The sequence below is a fragment of the Gossypium raimondii genome, chromosome 6, assembly GCF_025698545.1.
Source record: "Gossypium raimondii isolate GPD5lz chromosome 6, ASM2569854v1, whole genome shotgun sequence".
Lineage (NCBI taxonomy): Eukaryota > Viridiplantae > Streptophyta > Magnoliopsida > Malvales > Malvaceae > Gossypium > Gossypium raimondii.
In genome coordinates, this window is record NC_068570.1 from 55,294,812 (window position 1) to 55,316,438 (window position 21,627).

Here is a 21,627-nt window from a genome sequence, read left to right on the forward strand (position 1 = left end):
AAATATAGACCGATCAAGTCAAGCTCAAGTTTACTTTTCTTAAATCTAAAAAAGTAAACTCATTTTTTGGACCGAATCTAGACTTAAAAAAGTGATCTAAATACCTTATATAAGCCTAACCTGAACCAGATCTGGTCCATAAACACCTCTCGTTTACCTATATTATTTTTTATATTTTTTTCAGTAAAAAAAATTATATTGTTATGGTTGTTTATACGTAACTATGAAATAATTATTTTTAAAAAAATGAAATAATAAAACTTAAAAAATTTCACACATTAATTAAAACCTAAATTAATTTATTTGGGGGCCCATATACTACCCGGCCCATGTAAATTCAATCCTATCATCTGTGAATGTGTTATCTAATTTACCCAAATTCAATTCGGGTCACACTTTCGGAGGTAAAATCGGCCATTGAAGCTTCAAAATATGTCGAACCATTCGCGAACTCAGTCTCTGGTCTTCGGGATACCTTGGCCTGAACTCAACGATGGCTTATTCTATAGCGACGTCGTTCCACATTCCGATTCCGGTCACTAAATTCATTTGTTCTCCTCCTTTTTCCTTTAAATTATGTTTTATTTTTTAAACTGAATATTTTTCATCTCTCTCTCTCTGTTTTGATTTTATAGAGCTTACTTTAATAGATTTTTACTCAAGGAAGTACAAAATTCAGCTCCTTTACAAGGGTAATTTTAAAAATTCTTTTATAATTATATCAAATTTTCAAAATTTTATTTGTTAATTCTCTTTTCCAAATCATTAACGATTGAACAGTTGGTTGCAGCGAATTCAAAATGGACAGGTAGGTTTCTGATAAAAAGAATTAAGTAATTAATAAAAAACAAAAAAAATCAATTTTTGCTTTTTTTCAGATATCAGTTGATGGAAGAGTCGTTAAAGATCCAAATACGATTCTCAGGTTTTTTATTTTAAAATTTCGTTCTAATCATTATTTTCCAATTTATGTTAATTTTTTTAATTCATTTTTTCTTTTTTCTTTTTTTTCAGTGGTGATTCAGTTTTAGTTTACCATAGGCTTCCATGGAAAGAACCTGATGTTCCTCACTTGCTTGAAGTTCTATACGAGGATGATGACATGGTAAATTAATTATTTTAATTATGTTTGGTAAAAATAGAATAAAATCTGAATACTGGAGTGTTTTTTTTAATTAATATTTAATCATGATTAGTTCAACTTTTATAATCCAAGAACAAGTAGGGGAAGATATGAACTTTAATTTCCTTTTAATAAAATCATTACCCGAAACTTCAAAATGTCTAAATTGCTATGAAATATTAAGGTTATCAGGGCTCAGGACTTGGGGTGTCATTGTCATACGAGTATGTGTGTAAGACAGGTACACTTAATTTTTATTAAGCTTTTGCATAAATTCGGAGGACCATTTTCATATGTTGTAACCATATCCAAGTATGCCTAGTCCTACATGCTATTTTAGAGTAAATGAAGCGTTCGGGGTAATATAGGAAGAAAAAAACAAACAAAAAAAAGATGAACTCATGAATTTGTATGCATATATTTTTGTTTATGACTGTACCATCTTTAATCTATGATGCTCGGACAGGCACATGTTCTGGTGGTTATTCCATATCTTTAGAGAGTCGACATTTTCATTTTCCCAGTCCATTCTGCAACATACACATCATACTTTTAAGAGAAAACTTAACAGTCACAGTGACATAATTGTAATCTATATTGCTCAATCTCTTCATTTTCTACATTAAGTACACTGGAGTTTGGTTAAAATTTCTTGTTAACAAATTATTACTACCAAATTCTAGTATCGCATTTGGAACTAGAGTTTGACGTTTGATGTAAATTGAAATGTTTATGTTTAGGTTGCTTTAAACAAGCCTTCTGGTCTTCAAGTTTTGCCTGGAGGCCTTTTCCAGCAACGAACTGTTTTGACACAGCTTTGTTGGAGTGTAAAGAAGCAGAACTCTACACTAAACAGTCAAGAAACACATCCTGTTCCTGTTCATCGCCTAGGAAGGGGCACATCAGGTTCGCATACCCATTATTGCCTACTCGATGTGGACAACATGACCAAAGCATTATATTTCTTTATGTCATTGCTTACTTGTGCATTGCCTAGGAAGGTGTTAGTCAGTTTCGTATACTCGTTACTTCTTACTTGATGTAGATAACATGACAAATGCATTATATTTCTTCATGTTATTGCTTACTCATGCATCACCTAGCAAGGGGTACATCAAGGTTTGCATGCTCATTATTGCTTATTCAATGTAGACAGCATGACCAAGACATTATATTTCTTCATGTTACTACTTACTCTTGGATCGCCTAGGAAGGGATACATTACATTTGCATACTCATTGCTGCTTACTCATGCTGACAACATGACCAAGGCATTATATTTCTTCATGTTATTGCTCGAGAGTAAGACGTAAAGCAAAGGCTAGGAAGCAATAAATGGAGAAATAAAAAGCTAATGTTGTATTTCTTTTGCATCTGCATACTCTATCTTGAGTTGACTAAAAAATCTGGCAATAGTTTGTTGCTGTTTAAGTAACTACTATTTTATTGTTTCTTCCATAGATAACCAGTTAGCCTCTGTTACTTGGACTCTGATGTCTGTCGGATACTGGTGTGTCCGGCATGGGTATGTTCAAAATTTTCTTTTCAGTTTTTCCATATAATTAGCGGATCCTATATCAGTACCCATGTCCCAATGTGTCAGATATGAGTGTCAGGCATGGTACTTAAAGTAAAATATAAAGTCAGGGTAACATAGCTGTTAGAAGTTTATTGTTCTTGCTACGCGTTGTTTCTTGCCTGTTTATGTGCTATTTTCCTTTCCCTTAATTTTCTAATAAGTTATGACCGACATGAATTCTGATTATTATTGTTGTTGTCATATTTTTGTGGGTTGATCTCTTGCTGGTTGGCTTCTAGGAATATTACTTTGTGCAAAGACAAAAGTTGCTAAAACTCGCCTTGCAGCATATTTTGCTGATGGAACATCTCTTGTTGGAGCTACCAGGTAGCAAAGGAAACCAATTGGTATCATACTAGTTTCCACTTACAGTTTTGACTGTGTTACTTGGACATTGGTGAGAGTGTTAGATACATGCATGTGTCTATTATGGGTATGTTTAGCTTTTTCTAAGTTTTTTAATATATTTGAAAGGTTCTAGGAGGATCATGTATCCCCATTCCCCATGTCAGATAATCTATCAGACATAAGTTTCGAACATGGATCTTTTAAGAAAAATAAGTCAAAGCAATAAAGGCTTTTCAAGTGAAAAATAACTATTTTTATTACTGGTAGCTCTTCTTAAATAAATAATAATTTTTACATAAGTTTCTTTCAGACCTGATTATTAGAAATTAAGCTTCATGTCTCAGTTAGTGATTTTTGTTGCAAGTTACAGTAACTATGTTGAAAGATTCTGTAATCCCCAAGTATCTGAAAATAAGTTTAAGTCTAAATTCAATGGGAATTTAAAGATGATAATGAAGGAATTTCACTATATGATGGAGTAAAAAAAAAAATGAAGTTAAATGTACATAGTTTGATGTTGTCAAAATTCCCAAAGAAAACTTGCAATAGCTTGGAAGAAAGTAAAAGGCATTGGAAGAACAGCGGCAATATGAGTAGAGCCATTAGTGGCTCAGGAAGTTACTGATGATTTTTAGTTAAAAAGAGCAACTTTAGGCAAAGCAGTGTATTTAGTTCTCAATCATTTTACTTGGACTCAGATGTGAGTGTTAAATACGAGCATGTACCCGAAAAAGGTATGATCAGATTTTTCTAGGATTTTCATGTATTTGGAGGGTCTTTGAAGTCATATCCATTTGTCAAAGATGAATGGCAGACACAGGTAGTTAAACGAAAATGATGAGTTAGAGCACATGGGTTAAAGTTAGACCATTGAAGAAAGGAATATTGAAGTGCAATGGCATGTGGTTTACTGATTAAGCTATGTGATATAACTAGCTTGAGTAATGAAGATGGAATAATTTGTTAAATCTACGGTACAGATTGAATCATGTCATTTTAGAGCTTTCCTTTTATATTTATAATTGTATTACTCAGACTCATGTGTAAGTGTTGGATACGAGTATGTGCCCATCATGTTCAATTTTTTCTAAATTTTTCATGTATTTTGGAAGGTCCTTGGAAGGTTATATCTCCATATTTATGTCCAAATGTGTCATACATGGGTTTCGGGCATGGATACATCAAGCAAAATTAAAAGTTTGAGTAACATAGATTTATAAACCTCTTTCCAAATTTTAACCATATGTAATTTCTGCCGACTGTTCTTACATGTACAGTAATAGGAAAGCTGCACGAAGTGGTACCAGGAAAATATCAAAGATATACCGAGCACTTGTGACTGGCATACTTGTTGATGACAAGGTAATCTTACAGAATACTTTTGCTCATAAGAATGACTATGGCTTCTTATTTCTATTTGTGTTTTATCCTTATAAACACATAATATTGGTGAATTTGGTCATCTGCATCCACTGACCTTGCATCTCAGTTGAAAATTTTCATGGCATAAAGGCTTTATGTCAATTGAATAATGTTTTTGCATCACAGGTTATCATTGATCAGCCTATTGGAATTGTGCGATATCCCGGAGTGGCCAAAGGACTATATGTTGCTTCACCCTCAGGTTTGTTTGTATCTAACATCATCTGTTCAACAGATATCATCTTTGAAGTTCAATATAGTTTATAAACCATGGATTTAAAGGACCAGTACTGGCTTTTCATGAAGTTTTAGACACTGAGTTGTAAGATTTAGTCTATGTTACTTGGGCTCGAGTGTGAGTGTTGGGTACGAGTATTTGTCTATCAAGGGTATGGTCAGAAATTTCTTTAGTTTTTTCATGTATTAAGAGGATACTTGTAGGTCATATCTCTATATTCATGTGTCGGATACGAATGTTGGACATGGGTATTTTAAAAAAGATGAAGAATCAGAGCAACATAGGATCGAGTTACTTTTTCATGATGTGCTTGTACACTGAGCTTAAGTATCTGTTCTGTTATTGGCTTGTAATTTGTCACTTTTTTTTTTACTTATTAGGGAAGCCTGCTTTGAGCAAAGTTGAAGTTCTTGAGAGAGATGAGAAACAAAACTGCACATTGGTTCAGGTATGTGTGACCATGACTATTTAGGTGGTTATGAAGAAGCTTAGATAGATTTTTGTTTTAATTTGCTTTTACTAATGTTTTAAGTTACGTGTTTGACAGGTTGAGATTGAGTCGGGACGGCCTCACCAAATACGGATTCATCTTTCGTTCATAGGGCATCCCTTGTTGGGTAAGAACTGAAGTATTACTTTGTTTATATAAATTCAATAGTGAATGAAATCTTTGAGTTCTTTTTTTAACTTAATGCAGCCATTTCTAAACGAAAATGTGCCACAAATGACATTTACATTTCTCTGACCATTTTTATTTAAGCATCCATGTCCACACATTTTGGGACATGGTTATGGGTATGACCCTCCAAATACGTGGAAAAAACCTGTCTTGGACAAATACTATAAGATACTCACATCTGAGTTTAAATAACATATAATGGTGTGTTGTATAGAGGCTGTTGTTGTTGTTGTTCAACTGATATGTTTTCGCCAACTTATCAGGTGATCCGCTGTATATTGCTGGGGGCGAACCAAGGTGTTTTGACCCTGAGCTTGTTGATGAAAGTTTTGCACAAGATGGGTATGACTACATTTGCTTGCATTTCCTTCCTGATCTTGTATGATTAATACGATGATAATAGCATCTTCTCTTCTGTATGAACTTTTACTGTGATTTAGATTTACCTTAAAGTTTGATATCTAACTTGTAGATACCATATTTTGTCTGAGTCAAATCTCAATTTGTAACCAAGTTATGAGAGATGGTTGAGGGTTTGTACCCATTAGGCACGATGTGACATAACTCTTATTAGTATCTGTGGCATTGTTTGATTGACCTGTCTCACATATTCGGGTATAAGTATGAGATGTGATCATCTACACTTGTAAATACATGACAAAACCATAGAAAAAAAAATTAAACATATCCTTGCTGGATGAGAAAAATAGGTTAATGAGGTACTTTGTTTATTAACCATAGTAGATGTTTAATTACCTATGTATTATTAAGTTGAGAGTTGAACAAACCTCAGTTGGTGCTCAAATTATGAGCGATGGTTAAGGTTTGTACCCACTTAAGTGCGTTGCGACATAACTTGTTAGTAAATAATAGTTATTCATAATCTCTAAGCTCGTATGTTCTCGTTTAGCACTGTTTAATTTACCCCTGTTACATCTTTGGACATGGGTATAGGATATAATCTTCTTAGGATCTTCCAAATAATAATTATTCGTGGTGAACATATATCTGTATATGATATTGATATTATTTTAGTTCTAGAAGTATGCAAGCCTGGAAATGAGTTACCGAACTGCCGAGTATTTAAAATTGTCATGACAGAGGGTACCAGAGGCCTACGAACCCTGTACCAGGAGACTGCGGCTATTACTTGCATGCTCATCGACTTGTTCTTTCGCATCCAACCACAAATGAGGTAAGTCCATAAGTTACAATGGTTTAACTTTTATTTTTGGAAATACTCTGTATCCGATGATATCTAAGGGTGATAAAGGTCCGATTTGGTTTCAAGGGAAAAAAAAGTGATGTTAATGCGTAGTATTCTGTCTTTTAAAAGCTGAACCCAAATTGAATTGAATGTCATAGGTAACTGAACCGAATTCTCTGTTCAAATCAGTTCGGTTCTTTGTTTTTTTCGAACTTTTTGTCAAAAATATATTCTGTAAAATATTTTAAAGGTTTTTTTTCACTCATTTAGAAATAAAATATCTATTTTTATAATATGAAACTTAAACATTAATTATAAAATAAATTTTGGTTCAGTTCGGTTTGGTTCAAATAATGAGTTTTTTAACTTCTGAATCAGAAACCGAACTAAAAAAAAAAAAAGAGTTTATCTGAACTGAAATCAAAATCAAAATTGAACCGAACACTATGTTTCCGAGTAGTTTTTGATTTTCTTGGTTTTCTGGCTCAGGTTTATGCATATTTGAAAACGAGTGTGGGAATAGAATCTCTCAACATAACCATATATTGTGTTAGACACACACTTAAATCCAAGTAACATAGATCATAAGCATATGAAATCGACATTTGGTTTCCTAGTAAACATGCACATCTATCCATATGCGTACCATTTACTTTGATTGTAATATCACTACTATCTTCGTAACAATTTACATGTTCATTGTTTACATTCTTGTTGCAGATGATTTACATCACCGCGCCACTTTCCACCATCCTTCAAACGTCAGATGAGGCCAACGGCTCGCCGGGATCCGTATCCATCAACTCAGGTAATTGAGAAAACATCGCTCATTTAATGGCCTTTTCTACTGGCGATGCCGGTAAAATTCGATTACTCGATCATCAAGAGTAGTGTTTTCTTTTTTATTAGAATTATCATCACGGGTATAGATAGGGGCAGGCAACGACCTTGGCCCCCAAAAATGGTGAAACCACCATTTAAACTCTTCAGGTTTTGTGAAATTACAAGATAAGACCTCTCAAAAAGTTATAAATCATTTTTGACCCTCAAAACAATTTTCTGATTTCACCATGTATCATCATTTCATGGGGAAGGGTTCCAATATCTAGTAATCTTTGTATTTAAGATACTATAGATTATATAAATCTTAATTATTATATAAATAATTTATATTCCTATAAAATAGGTTATTTAATATAATATTTGTAGTAAGGAAATAATTTAAAACTTGACGTGTACGAATTTCATAGATTGTGAAAATATTAATAATTTTCAGCGTTAAATTATTTACATTAGTGCAAGTAAATCTTCCAATATATTTGAAAAGTATATGTAATATGGATCAAATTAATTAATTTTGTATATTTGAATTTTTAGGATATATATATTATATTATAAAAAAGTTGTTATTAGTACAAACAATCCTCTAATACTACTTAAATTTTAGTGTTTCTAGAAATTTTACATGGAAGTAAAATAATATTATGTTTTCTTACAATATTTTCCTAACTTATATATTTATAGTTTTATTAAAATATTAATAAAATGAAATGTATTTTAATTAACGCATCATCATCTCATGTAAAATGGTTTTAATGCTATCTAAATTTTAAAATTGTTTCTGTAAAATTTATAAATGTAATATAATCAAAATATTACAAATATATTATATTTCAAATAATTTGTATTAGCCCTGAAATAAATACTTTTATTACCCATTCGATTTTGATATAAAGTTGATCTGTATGAGGATTGGCATTCCATTAAGGTTTTTTTTTTTTTAAATTCGAGTTATCTCGAATTATTATTCAATAATAAAAAATATTAAATAAAATTAATTATAAAAATAGATAAAATTATATATTTAATATTAAATGAGTGGTAATTTGGGCTTACGGGTCAAGTTGGGCATAATACGAGCATGGGGCAAAAAATGTATTTTTCGCAACTTAATTTGAGGCAAATCTAGATCAAGTTGGTTTATAGCACGGAGGTTATTCAGTCTATTAAAGTAACATTCTTAAGGTCTTCTTATTTAGCATTTATCAATCGTATTTAGCAGATTTTGTTGGAAATAGTTCAACGGAAATTTGTTCATATTCCTAGAGAAGAAAACATAGAAGTTGATCACATCGCAAAGTTGGCTTTCGACAAGAATGAGGGACTGCAGTTGTTTGCAGAGAATTCGCCTAATAGTAGTTTAACGTGATTTTTTTGATGGGTTATCTTTTACACCAAAAAATATGATTTAATTAATAGATAACATTTTAGAATTTGAGTATAAAATAAATATCAATTTAAAGCATATTTAAATAAATTTATTGAATTTTAAATAATAAAAGTTTAACCTAGATTGTTACAAGGAATTAAATTATTCAACTGTTGACATAAAACTTACGTTTTTTACATTTTTCACATTTAACTCATTTCCATGTAAAACCTCAAAAATTTTTATTGTAAAACCTCATATTTTTCCTTTCATTAAAAAATTTAAAAGATAAATTGAGTTTTCCTTGTAAAAATCTAAGTTTTCCTTATAAATATTCAGGTAATTTTCTATAAAACCTCATGTTTTTCCTCTTATTAAAAAACTAAAATTAATTATTAAAAGGAACAAAAATAAAGGAAATGAAAAAGATAAATGATTTTTTCTTAAAAATCCAAGTTTTATAAATCTTTCCTTCCAAAAATGAAATTAGTTCTAAAAGAAAAAATAAAATAAAAGATAATGGTTTTTCAAACCCAGACTTTCCCTCTAAATTTTCAAATTTCTTATTTATTAAAAAACTAAAATTAATTCTTAAAAATAAGATAAAATAAAAGAAATTAAAAAGATAAAATAAGTGATCAAAATGAACACTTATTAAAATTAAGCGATTAAAATGAGTATTTAATGACAAATTAACGGCGAGTGACTAAAATAATAAAAGTATGTAGCAATAGTGGCTAAAATGATAAGAGAATGTAACAACAATGCCTAAATTGCATTTTATTTTCGGTCCCAAAATGAAAACGTATGAAAGTTAAGTGATCAATTGTGTAATTTACCTTTGAATTTATGATAAAATTAAAAACTACATAAGTACATTTGGCCTTACATATTATATATACTAGATTATGCGCCACTCATAAAAATAAATATTTTATGTAAAAATATTTTATTTTAAAATTTATTCAACAACAACTATAGGTGAAGTGATAAAGAATTTGTAAGTAAATTTTATTAAACACGTTATCGGTATTTGGATTTGTAGTTTTAGTTCTTTTATTTAAAGATTATATAAAAGTATGGAAAGACAAAAACATCATCAAATTAATATTATTTATCATTTAAAAGAAAGAATATATTAGTCTTTTTCCAACTGAATTGATATCCAATTAATCCGTGACATCAATTCAACCAAATACTTTATAATATTTAAAAAAATGTAACATACTGTAAATAAAAATTGAAATTAAAAGATATATGTTTGTATCATGTTCTTATTATATTTTTGCTTCATTTTCTTTAATTGATTTTTTTAATTATTATATTTACTAGTATGGCATACCGCATGCTCATGTAACAAATAAATATATTTAAATTTTGTATAAAATATAAAAGACAAAAAAAATCTCATAATATATTTGATATCTTATAAAATGATTTAAGTATTTGATAATTTCCTAAGCGAGTTGAAACTCGGTTGATAATCGAGACTCAACTCAGTCAACCACTTAATATATAATATAATATTTAAAATTTATATAATTTTAACTATTATTTAACTGATAATTTTGAGATGGTAATTTAAATTCAAAATTTTTTAAAAAAAAGAAAGATATTTATCATTTACCCCTCTTGGCTAAATGGGTAAATTATTCTTTAGGCCCTCCTAAAAGTAAAAGAATTAATTTAGGCCCAATCTTTGGTTAAATGAAGAAGAATTTTAGCCTTTTTAAAAAATGAATAATCTAAAATCTAAACAATTTTAATACAAAATTTTTAGTTTTGTGCCCTCCTAATTTATAATCTTCTTTGCCATGCACAAATGCCACCAAATGAGGAGAAAAATAATTTGTTCGTAATCGCAATACTAGAAGGATTTAGAAACAAACTAGAGATACATCACTTAAATCAACTTTTGATAATTGGATCCTAACCTCGTTATAATCAGATAACTTGACAATGAACTCTGATCAATCAAAAAACCATTACTAAAAGCTTCAACAAACCCACCGCATCAATGATGCATGAAAAGATAAGTCTCAAATGACTTATCCTCTTCTCCATCATCTTGAAATCCAATTTTGAGAGCACCATCACAAAACTCTATCCCAATGAGGTCCTATGAAAACTATTCCCAGTATATCTAACAGTGCCCTTCCCTTGATAAATCACATGTATATATTAGAACACAACTGAAAAAAAAAAAAACTACCACTACTTTCAAAGAGAATAGAATAGATAAGAACCCCATTGCTTTAAAAGAAAGCAAAATGAATTATTATTATTTTTGGTACAAAGGAAGTATTAAATCAAAGATAAATTAGAGAAGACGATTCTCCTCCATCTTAATCATCGTGCAATAACTACAACACTTCATCCGATGGTTGCATGTAAATATGTCTCCTCAAAGGTCTTAAGAATGTCATTTTTGCCAAGCCATCCGCAACCTTATTCTCCTCTCTGAACATATGCCTAACGTGAACCATCCAGGAACGTTTGCAAAGGTCCTTAATGGCACGCCCCACAACTGAATAAGTTTGTTAATCTTCATTTGCTTGGATCACTTCGATAGTTTTAATCCTATCCACCTCAAGTATCACCTTCTCTAAACCAAGATTCCATGCTAGTTGGAGCCCCTTAAGAACACCCCAAAATTTAGCCGGAACCACTGAACAACAATCAATAATTTTAGAAAAACCAACTACCCAAACCCCTGCTGCAGTAATCTTGGACAATTGGCAAATTGCACCATCAATATTAATATTCCAAAGTGAATTATTATTTATGTACAGGTAATGCCCAAAAATTTAAGCTTGGAAAGAGAAAATCCAAAGAAGGAAATGAGAAAAAAGGAGGCATTAAATTGTTATTGCCTAATGGAACTCATTTTCTCAAATAAAAGGAAAAAGAAATTTTTTGTTTTTGTTTTTGTTTGGCGAGGAAAAAAAAGTGAAAGGAAAATGAAAACAAAATGTTTTTTTACATTTTTTATGAAAAATAAATATTATAAAACCTATATACACACACAAAATAGTTAACCCTATTTTGAAGGAATTAAGGGTGAGTTTGGATGGACGGTGCATTTACCTATAATTAATGTAAAAACAGTGGAGCAATGAGCTTAGATGCTATAATAATATTGTAATATAAGACAAAAAGTAAATTAAACTCACCACATCATATCTAATCGCCCATCCAAGGCTCTTCTCTTACCCGATAAGTTGGGAGGTTATCATGTCAACTCCACTGGGCAATCAATAACACGCAAACCCTAATTTGAAGACTTGGTGGGATTTAATAAAATTAAGAAAAAAGGGGCCTAGAAATTTATTAGGAAAATGACACTATTAAAGTCAATTTCTGTATGAGATTTTTAGGGAGGTCTTTGACTTTTATGAATAGCTGATATATTAAATTGGGATAAATTTCAAAATTATATATGAATTTTGATTCAATTTATAATTTGATACATAAACTTTGATTTAGAGCAATTAGACATATGAATCTTTGGTTGTGGTTCAAAATATACATAAAACTTTAATTTTGATTCAATCATACACATTTTAAAAACAAATACATCAATTTATTTTTATATTGGATAAATATAATTATATGTGCATGTATAAACATAAAATGACGTTATATAAAATATTGTGTTAATAATTTGTGATAATTGATTCAAATCAAAATTTTATGTATAAAATTGCACAAAATTAAAGTTCCTGCATAAAGTTGCACATTAAATCAAAATTCATGTATAGTTTTGAAATTTGTCCCTATTAAAAAAAACATGGTAGAACCATAGAAGACACTTGCAAACGAGACAACCTGTAAGTAATGCATGTTGTCCGATGGTGGAACTTGACATTAAGTTTTAGAGGTTTAATTAAAATTTTCAACTATTTTAGAGGTTGAATAAGAAATTTTAAAAATTTTAGGGGGAATAATTAAAATTTTTGAAAACTTTGAGAGGACTAGTGAAAACTTTAGAGAGTTCAATTAAAAATTTCAAAACTTTTGTAGGACTTAATTAGATTTTTTAAGAATTATGGAGGGTCTAGTGAAAATTTTTAAAATGTGAAGGATTAAATGATAATTATCAAGATTTTTGAGGACCGAAACCCTCTATCAAGATAGTTAGTATCACACTGTTTCGGTGTACCGTTTTGGATTTATTGATATTTTTGAAAAAAAATATTTAATATATATATAGAAACATTTACAAATATCAAATATAAAATATTCATGCTTCAGCCGTTGCACAATGTCACGGTAAAAGTTTTTATTACTATTTTGATAAAAGTTAGAAAGTCTATATTTCTAATATTATTCATGCACAATATTCCTGCCAATGCAATTAAGATTAAGCGGAACAGATCAATACGATTGATAATGATTGAAATTTTAACTCGTGCAGAAAAAGAAATTGATTGTACCGATTTATTATTGAAATGGTACGCACCAACCAGAACCAGTGTGGAACCAACTACAAACTCTAAATAACAAAAATATATAAAAATAAAGTTATACTTTACCCTCTTTAAAATTTTCTCCTCAAGAATAAAATTCTTCATCCCTATCCACGTTTGCTGTCACTGTAAGGATAACTTCTTCCATTAATTTGGTATTGAATGGACCAGATTGTGTACTTTTCAATACTAAGATCTGACTTGATCAACGGTGTCAGGGGATAAAGCTTCAATTTCGACAGATATATGCCATTTTCAGTAAAATTTTTCTTTAATGGATTTAATGAAAAATAGTTAAATTGATGAAAATAAATTCAACTTTATTATTTACAATTATTAATTAAATAAGGCTTAAATATTTAATTTTACTTAAATAAACTTATAAGCTTTAATTTATAGTTAAATAAACCCTTTCTATAAATCGAAAATTCATTTGTAATAACAAGTTAATTTTATGAAAATTAAAACATATATAAAAGCTTTTTAAAAATTAAACATAAAAGGTTACTTTGAGTACAATAAGGATAAATATCAGAATTATACATGAACTTTAATTTAGTGTAATTAAACACGTGAAACTCTAATTGTGGTTCAAATGTATACTTAAAATTTTAATTTTGATTTAATCATATATATTTAAAGAAATAAATACATTAATTTATTTTTATATTGGATAAACATAATTATTTATGTATGCAATGTATAAACATAAAATGATATTATATCAATAATTGTGTTAATAATTTTAAAAATTAGATCAAATCAAAATTCATATATTCAATTGCACATTAAATCATAGTTCATGTATAGTTTTGAAATTTATCCCGTATAATAAAAATATATAAGATTATTTTTAAAAAAATGAAGAATTAAGGCTTTTTATGCAATTTTCAAATAAAAATTGAATTATCGAATTTAACATTATTTCAAAAAAAACTAATCCTTTCGAAAATAAAACAACAATATTGGTTAAATTTATTTTCTTTCCTTCCAGATTTAATTATTTTTAAATAATAATAATAATAATAATAATAATAATAATAATAATAATAATAAAACACGTTAGGTTAAAATATTTGATGAATAGGTCAAATAGTAAGCCGTTTTAAAATTCAACGCTGTGTTCTTAAACTGGACTACGTTTACCAATGAATCTAAAACAGTTACGTTTACGTAAATATGTCGTAGTTTCAAACCTATTCTCGTGTTGATTAAAAAAATAATTCCGCCAAGTAATCCAGTTTAAAAAATTTCATACATTTAGTCGGTTTGGTTAAGAAAATATTAAAAATTTATTGAATTAATTTAATTAACAAAAAATTCGAGTAGTTCGAGTAATTTGACCGATTTTAAAAATAAAATATTTAAGTTTTTATATTAAAATTATTGTATATCCTTATACGTATCTATTTTTATTTATAATATAATATACAATAATAAAACTGGTTGAATCTATTTAATTATCGATTCTAGTCAATTGAGTATTAGCTCGATTGACACGAGTATTGTTGCCAATACAGAAGGACAGGGGTACGAGTGCATTGAAGCACATTATCCTCCTATTAAAAAAGAAGAAGATACGATCAGAACTTATAATAAAATTGTTAAAAAAATTATCGATTCTAAAAATAGATAACCAATCAAAATAAGAATGAATTGATATTCTAAGATTAATTGACTTCAAAACCAACTAAACTGAATTAACTAAATTTAATCCGTTTCCTAAAAGTAATAGCACAAATTATCTTAGATAAGTTGAATCCTTTGTTTTAAAATGGATATTAATTTTCACCATTTGAGTGTTGCTCTTTTCAATGTGAACATAAGGTTAGACAATATAGTAATCAACATTAATACAAATTATTAGTAATTGGTCAATCTTGTAGGGCTAAGAGGAAACGGTGATGAGGAGGAGGTGTTGAAGTCTAAGGTCACTCTCACTTTGACGAAGTCGGTCATTTCTTTTTGGAATGATTTTCTCTTCATTATTGTCACCAAACTCAACTCTATAAAAACCCCATTGTTTTGGATCCAATATTTTAAAATTAAAAAGATCAACACAAGATATCCAAGAAGAAAGTTAGCTCTACTTGAATATATCGAGAGATTAGAGAGAGTTTTTGAAGTAACTTGAGTTGCAGAAAGCTTGAAAAATGAGCACGACAATGGCGCCACCACCCCCGGTGGTTGATACTGAAAAATTAGCACGTTCATTGGAGGAGACACCGACATGGGCTGTTGCAGTGGTGTGTTTAGTTATTGTTGTTGTTTCAATCTTCATCGAACATGGCATTCACATGCTCGGCAAGGTATGTTTAATTTTATTTTTTTAAAACCCCTTTTCAATTTTATAAATTATAACTAAATTTCGAGTTTTTACTTGATAACTCAATCAGTTCATTTAATCATCCTTAAAATGGCGATTAAAAATTAATTTTCATTATCAATCAAAAAGTTAATTATTAAGAGGGATTAAAATTGAAATTATCTCATTTAATTAAGGGAGCTAAAGGCTTGTACCAATTTAGGGATCTTCAAAAGGTTAACCGATGGGTTAATTGAACTTTTTGATCTTTCAACTGTTAACTGAAACGGAATTTTTAAAAAAATATACCCAAACTAAAATATCTCAGTTAATTGGGCAGGTTAATCAAAATTTATCTGTTTTTATTTTTTTTTTGTTAAAACAAGTATAAAATATATATAAAAAAATGCATAATGTTCATTTGACCGAATTAACCAAATTAATTGAATTAACCAAAATAGTAATAGCATAATACATATAATATATAATATTATTTATTAAGTTAAGTTAATTTGGTTAATTACCCGATTTTGAACCAAATTAATCGTTAATCAAAATTCCGAAAAAACTTTAACCAACCCTGGTTGAACCAGATCAATTAACTGACTGATTAACCGAATTAGATCAGTTCGATCGATTAATTCAGTTTTAACCGAAATTTGAACACTTCTATACCAGCCTCCACTTTGCCATGTTTCAGAATTCAAATTTTAGTCATCCTTAAAAGATGATATCAAATTATTTCGAAATTCAAATATTAATATTTGTAATCTTATTCTTCAACTTACGATATTTTTTGAGAGTTTTCTAATTTCAATTCGATGATACGAGATTGGATATCACTTTTAACTGTAGTTATATGGTTTGATTGAATTAATTATTTAATTTGTTAATATTTATTCATGATATTTTACGAAAAAATAAGTTTTTTTTCATATATATTACATAGTGGTTGAAGAAAAGAATAAACCAGCTCTATACGAAGCACTCGACAAGGTTAAAATAGGTAATTGATTTTTTTCTTTTTCCTTTTTAAATATTCATATTTAATATATAATTAAATTAAAAATTTTAAAAAATATATATGTGAAAATATGAAGACTTTTGTATTTGTGTGTTGCAGAGCTGATGCTGATGGGATTTATATCATTCCTACTAACAGTATTTAAAGACAGTATAGCTGACATTTGCATATCAAAAAGCGTTGCGGACACGTGGCATCCTTGTGATAAGAATTCCAAGGCTAAATACCCTCCTAAAGAGACTGATAAATGTCGAGAAAAGGCATGCCATTTATTATTCATTTTTCTATAATGGGCCTCGTAATATTATTTTCAATATTTGGACTCTTTTTTTTTTTTTAAATGTAACGTGCTTTATCATATATATTTAATATAAATACAAATATTACTTTTTAGATATATTTCAAAGATTAATTTTGAATTAAAATTTGAAATTTCAGGGAAAAGTAGCATTTGTGTCGACATATGGAATCCACCAGCTTCATGTATTCATCTTTGTGTTGGCAATCTCTCATATTCTGTATTGCATTACCACCTATGTTTTGGGAAGTTACAAGGTATTTTTTTAAACTATTTGATATAAAATTATTTAAGATTATCTTTATCTTATCTAAATAAATTTTTTGGACCGCAGATGAAGACGTGGAAGACTTGGGAAAATGAAACCAAGACTGTTGAATATCAATATTACAATGGTATTTTATAATGAAATTCTCCTTCTTTTTTTTTATTTAGCTTGTTATTTCATAAAATTCGAAAGGACTATATAATCAATTTACTATTTTGGAGGTCCAATGCCACTGCCTCCAGACTTATTTATATACTTAGAAAAATGTTTTTTATTTTAATTAAAACTGAATAAAAATTAATTTTGTTAATAAATAATGAGTATTTTTTTCTTGTTTATGATAATGTAGATCCTGAGAGGTTCAGATTTGCAAGGGACACTTCATTTGGACGTAGACATTTGAGCTTTTGGAGTAGCTCCACTTTATCTGTTTGGATTGTAAGTAAAATCAAAATTTAAATTATTTAAAATAAAAATTATCCAAAACTTAATTATGATAATTAATATTATTATCTATTTAAATATTTATTCATTGTCAGGTGTGTTTCTTTAGACAATTTTATGGATCAGTTACAAAGGTTGATTACTTGACATTGAGACATGGATTTATCATGGTAAGTTAAAAGTCTAGATTTAGGTTACAATTTCATATTTTTATTTATTTGTGGCATTGTTTTTATTGTAATAGATTATGGTGAATATTGATTATAATATCGTGTTGCAATTGTTTTTAGGCACATTTGCCACCAGAAAGGGAAACAAAATTCGATTTTCAGAAATACATAGAAAGATCATTAGAAGATGATTTTAAAGTTGTAGTTGGAATCAGGTTAGTACTCTTTTTTTTTTTTTTATTTGAATTCGAGAGTAAACGTTAGATACAAATATATGTTCTATTCGAATATATTCAAACATGAATTACAAACATAAATACTAACTTATAATGTCATATGAATTTGCAGTCCTATCATATGGTTTATTGCAGTCTTCTTCCTTCTTGCCTATACACATGGTAAGAATTTTCGTATACAATATCCATCATTTATGAATGTAATGAATGTTATCACGATCTAAATAGATTGAAACCCGACAGGATGGAGATCTTATTTGTGGCTTCCTTTTATCCCCTTAATTGTAAGTACAATTTATGCATGTTAAAACATAATGGATTACAATAATGCTTGAATTTGGGTAATAAATAGGGAGCTTTTGCTTATTTCAGATAATTCTAATGGTTGGAACCAAGCTGCAAGTGATCATAACAAAAATGGGGTTAAGGATTCAAGAGAGAGGGGGTGTGGTGAAGGGTACACCACTGGTTGAACCAGGCGATGAACTCTTCTGGTTCGGCCGCCCTAGCTTCCTCCTCCTTCTCATTCACATCGTTCTTTTTACGGTAATAATTTTCGCTTCAAACCTAGCTTTTTATGTCAGATTATTGAAAAACAACATGGTATGAATATCCTGATTTCATTTGTGCAGAATGCATTTCAACTGGCCTTTTTCGTGTGGAGCACGGTAAGCAAAAACCTAAACCCCGTGTTTGTTTCCTGAGAAAATGTTTTGATTAGCTTATCTAACACTTTCTTTTTATCCTATTCAGTATGAATTCACCATAAATTCTTGCTACCATGAGAAAGTTGAAGATATCGTCATCAGAATCTCTATGGGGTGAGTTTTTCTTTTTCAGCTAAGATCATAATAAATATATATATTAAAGATTTGAAAAAAAATGAAAGCAAAATACTGATAATATATTTTTGCAAATTTCAGGGTCATTATACAGGTTCTTTGCAGTTACGTCACTCTTCCACTCTATGCTTTAGTGAACCAGGTAATAAATTAGATGGGTTCAATCTTAGATGAAGATATTATAAATTTAGTTTGATATAGTCTTAATTGTAATAATTATTTTCATCTATTGATATACAATTTTGATAATTCTTTTATTTTAAATTCTAATAAACTCGAATCTAAACCTGAATTTCGAACCCTAAACTCAAACTCTAGTTCAAGGTCTGAATTCGAGGTTCCAACCATTAAATAGTTGAAAAGTATTTTCTCCTATTAATCCAAATAATTTTAAAAGAATATTATATTATTAATTTATATATTTGTATTTGTGTACAGATGGGAACAAAGATGAGACCAACAATCTTCAATGAAAGAGTTGCAGATGCACTTAAGAATTGGCGTGACACAGCGAAGGAAAATACTAAACACGGCAGGCGTTCGGAGAATACAACGCCATTTTCAAGCAGGCCGGGAACTCCAACACGTGGGATGTCTCCGGTCCATCTTCTGCATAACTATCAACGAAAAAGTGAGGAAAGTGGTCATACGTCTCTGGCGCATTCAGACTTCGAGAACGACAATTGGGATCCGGCCGATACGTTTGCCAACTCTTCAAGTCACCGAGATATCGGTGTTCCTGAAGTCAGTCGTGGTGGATCGCAATTAGAAATGAGGGAAGTTGCAGACGTGAGGGTTCTAGAATCTAGAGCTTCACAAAGGGTATCCACGTCATCTCGGATAGCTCGAACACAACACGAGATCGATATTAGTCCGTCGAGTTTTTCCTTTGCGAAAAGATGATCGAAACCAATGATATAAAACGTGTTAAACGGTTGAATCTCGTGTATTGACCTGATGATTAAGATATTCGCGTGATCTAGATTCGAGTTGTGCTACTCGCATTATTATTAGGGTTTTGCTTTATTCTTATAATTCACAAAGAAAAACATGTTAGAATTTGTATTATTAGGTTTTATTAGATTCAATGTTGCATCATAATGTGTTAGAATTTGATAGGATAATTGCTTGTAATTTTGGAAATTACTTTTGAAATAAAATTGCTTAATTTTTATTTTTTATAAATAATTTTAAATAATTTAAAAGAAGAATTTATTGGTAGTTGACGTGGATAATTAAAAAATTGAGTACACTTCAATTTCAATTTTGAAAATAATAAAAGATAATTATCCTTGTTATGTATATATAATACATTGGTATCATCTTCTCTTATTTTACGCTTTGTTATTTATATAAGTAGTTTGTATTCCTTGTAAATTCAGAATTTAGTCTTTATATTTTTATTTTAAGAATTTAGTCTTATTATTAAATTCTAAAATTTAAGTTCAATTCTTAACATTATTAAATTTTTAGGTAAACTATATAATTAATCATAACGTGTTTCTGTTTTGGTCATCGAACTACAAAAATTTTAATTTCGTCACTAATGTTATCGTTCAAATCTATTTTGGTCATTTTATGTTAAATCGTTAATGAAAATGATGACGAAATTTTTTAATATGTTAAATTTTTTTATGAATCTAACTCTACACATATAAATTCTATGACTTTGATGATTTGGTTTTTCACATATGGAAAAATGGGTTGTAAAATTATATGGGGTTGAAAATTGTGAGCAATAAAATTTTTATTCAATTTTGTGGGTTTCGTCTTTTCATTATTTTATTTTCCAATTTTCAAACCGTACTAAAGAAAATATTGATATATTTAAGAATTTGAAAAAAAATGTGTAATTTTTAAGTGTTATGGTTAGGAATCGACCTGTATAAATAATGAAATAATAACAATAAAAAAGAATGTTTTACGTGGAGAACCCTCGAATAGGGAAAAACATAGGCAAAAGAGGCTTAAAATGCCCCGTCTTTCACTGGCCTAGGCTTTGTAAGCTATACAGGGCAAAAATGGACCTATTTTTCTTTTTCTTTGGCAGAAGGTGATATCATTGTGATGGATGCTCTCTCCCATTTACTGAATATCATCTTTGACGACGTTTTTTTCTCCTTTTCACACGGGTTTAGAAAAGGTCGGGGTCCGATTTCTTTTTTTTTGGAAGTTCAGGGGTGGGGGCAGGTCGATAGACTAATAAAGTCTGATATCGTTGGGTGTTTTGACAACATCGATCATGAGCTACTAATCAACATAATTCAATCCTACTTGGGAAAGGAAAATCAACCCTTCTTTGATCTTATATTAGCTTTCCTAAAAACTCCAATCGTAGACAAAAAAGGGAGGGATTTAAATAATAACGAAAAAGGCATACCTCAGGGCAGCCCACTTTCCCCTGTTATGATGAACATCTTTCTTCACCAGCTAGATATTCGAATCAATTCCTTCATGGAAAGGGAAAAGAGCGTACGATATTTAAGGTATGCAGATGATATGCTTTTTGCTATAAAAAGCGGTGTGGACTCAGAACAGATAAACCACAGCTTGAAGAAATTCTTTAATGAAGTTTTGCATGAACTCAAACTCGAGGCAACATCACTAGAGCTTATTCGAGGAAAGAGTAAGCCCCGGGAAAGGTTTGTCTTAGGTTTGTTTTTATCTATTAAACTAAGTGGGACCCTGGTGATACGAACACAAATATTTTACGTGAAAACCCCTTAAAGAGGGAAAACCATGAGCAAATGAGGCTTCAACTTTTCA

The 21,627-nt window shown here is 29.6% G+C and overlaps 2 protein-coding genes across 2 annotated transcripts; both read left to right on the forward strand.

The window, feature by feature from the left end:
- Positions 1–377: 377 nt before the first annotated feature.
- On the forward strand, positions 378–7,700 carry LOC105774239 (RNA pseudouridine synthase 5). The gene is given in 15 exon segments (XM_012596647.2): positions 378–535; positions 636–671; positions 674–692; positions 781–808; positions 879–925; positions 1,015–1,105; positions 1,864–2,029; positions 2,942–3,029; positions 4,328–4,412; positions 4,599–4,674; positions 5,091–5,158; positions 5,258–5,327; positions 5,653–5,731; positions 6,491–6,584; positions 7,317–7,700. Coding segments are annotated over 15 exon segments (1,146 nt in total). The 5' UTR covers positions 378–432; the 3' UTR covers positions 7,413–7,700.
- Positions 7,701–15,312: 7,612 nt separating this feature from the next.
- On the forward strand, positions 15,313–20,035 carry LOC105773706 (MLO-like protein 6). The gene is made up of 15 exons (XM_012595790.2): positions 15,313–15,583; positions 16,529–16,585; positions 16,703–16,863; positions 17,042–17,158; positions 17,236–17,296; positions 17,519–17,607; positions 17,709–17,783; positions 17,904–17,998; positions 18,132–18,181; positions 18,263–18,303; positions 18,392–18,565; positions 18,652–18,687; positions 18,773–18,840; positions 18,943–19,003; positions 19,300–20,035. The coding sequence occupies exons 1-15, from the start codon at positions 15,505–15,507 to the stop codon at positions 19,762–19,764; spliced, it is 1,629 nt and encodes a 542-aa protein (XP_012451244.2). The 5' UTR covers positions 15,313–15,504; the 3' UTR covers positions 19,765–20,035.
- Positions 20,036–21,627: the final 1,592 nt, after the last annotated feature.

Excerpts from the sequence above, each read along its gene's own strand:
- LOC105773706 (XM_012595790.2), top strand. The coding sequence starts at position 15,505 with ATGGGCTGTTGCAGTGGTGTGTTTAGTTATTGTTGTTGTTTCAATCTT. Across the intron at positions 17,608-17,708 it reads CCACTTTATCTGTTTGGATT|GTGTGTTTCTTTAGACAATT; the intron begins GTAAGTAAAATC and ends ATTCATTGTCAG. Across the intron at positions 19,004-19,299 it reads TCTATGCTTTAGTGAACCAG|ATGGGAACAAAGATGAGACC; the intron begins GTAATAAATTAG and ends ATTTGTGTACAG.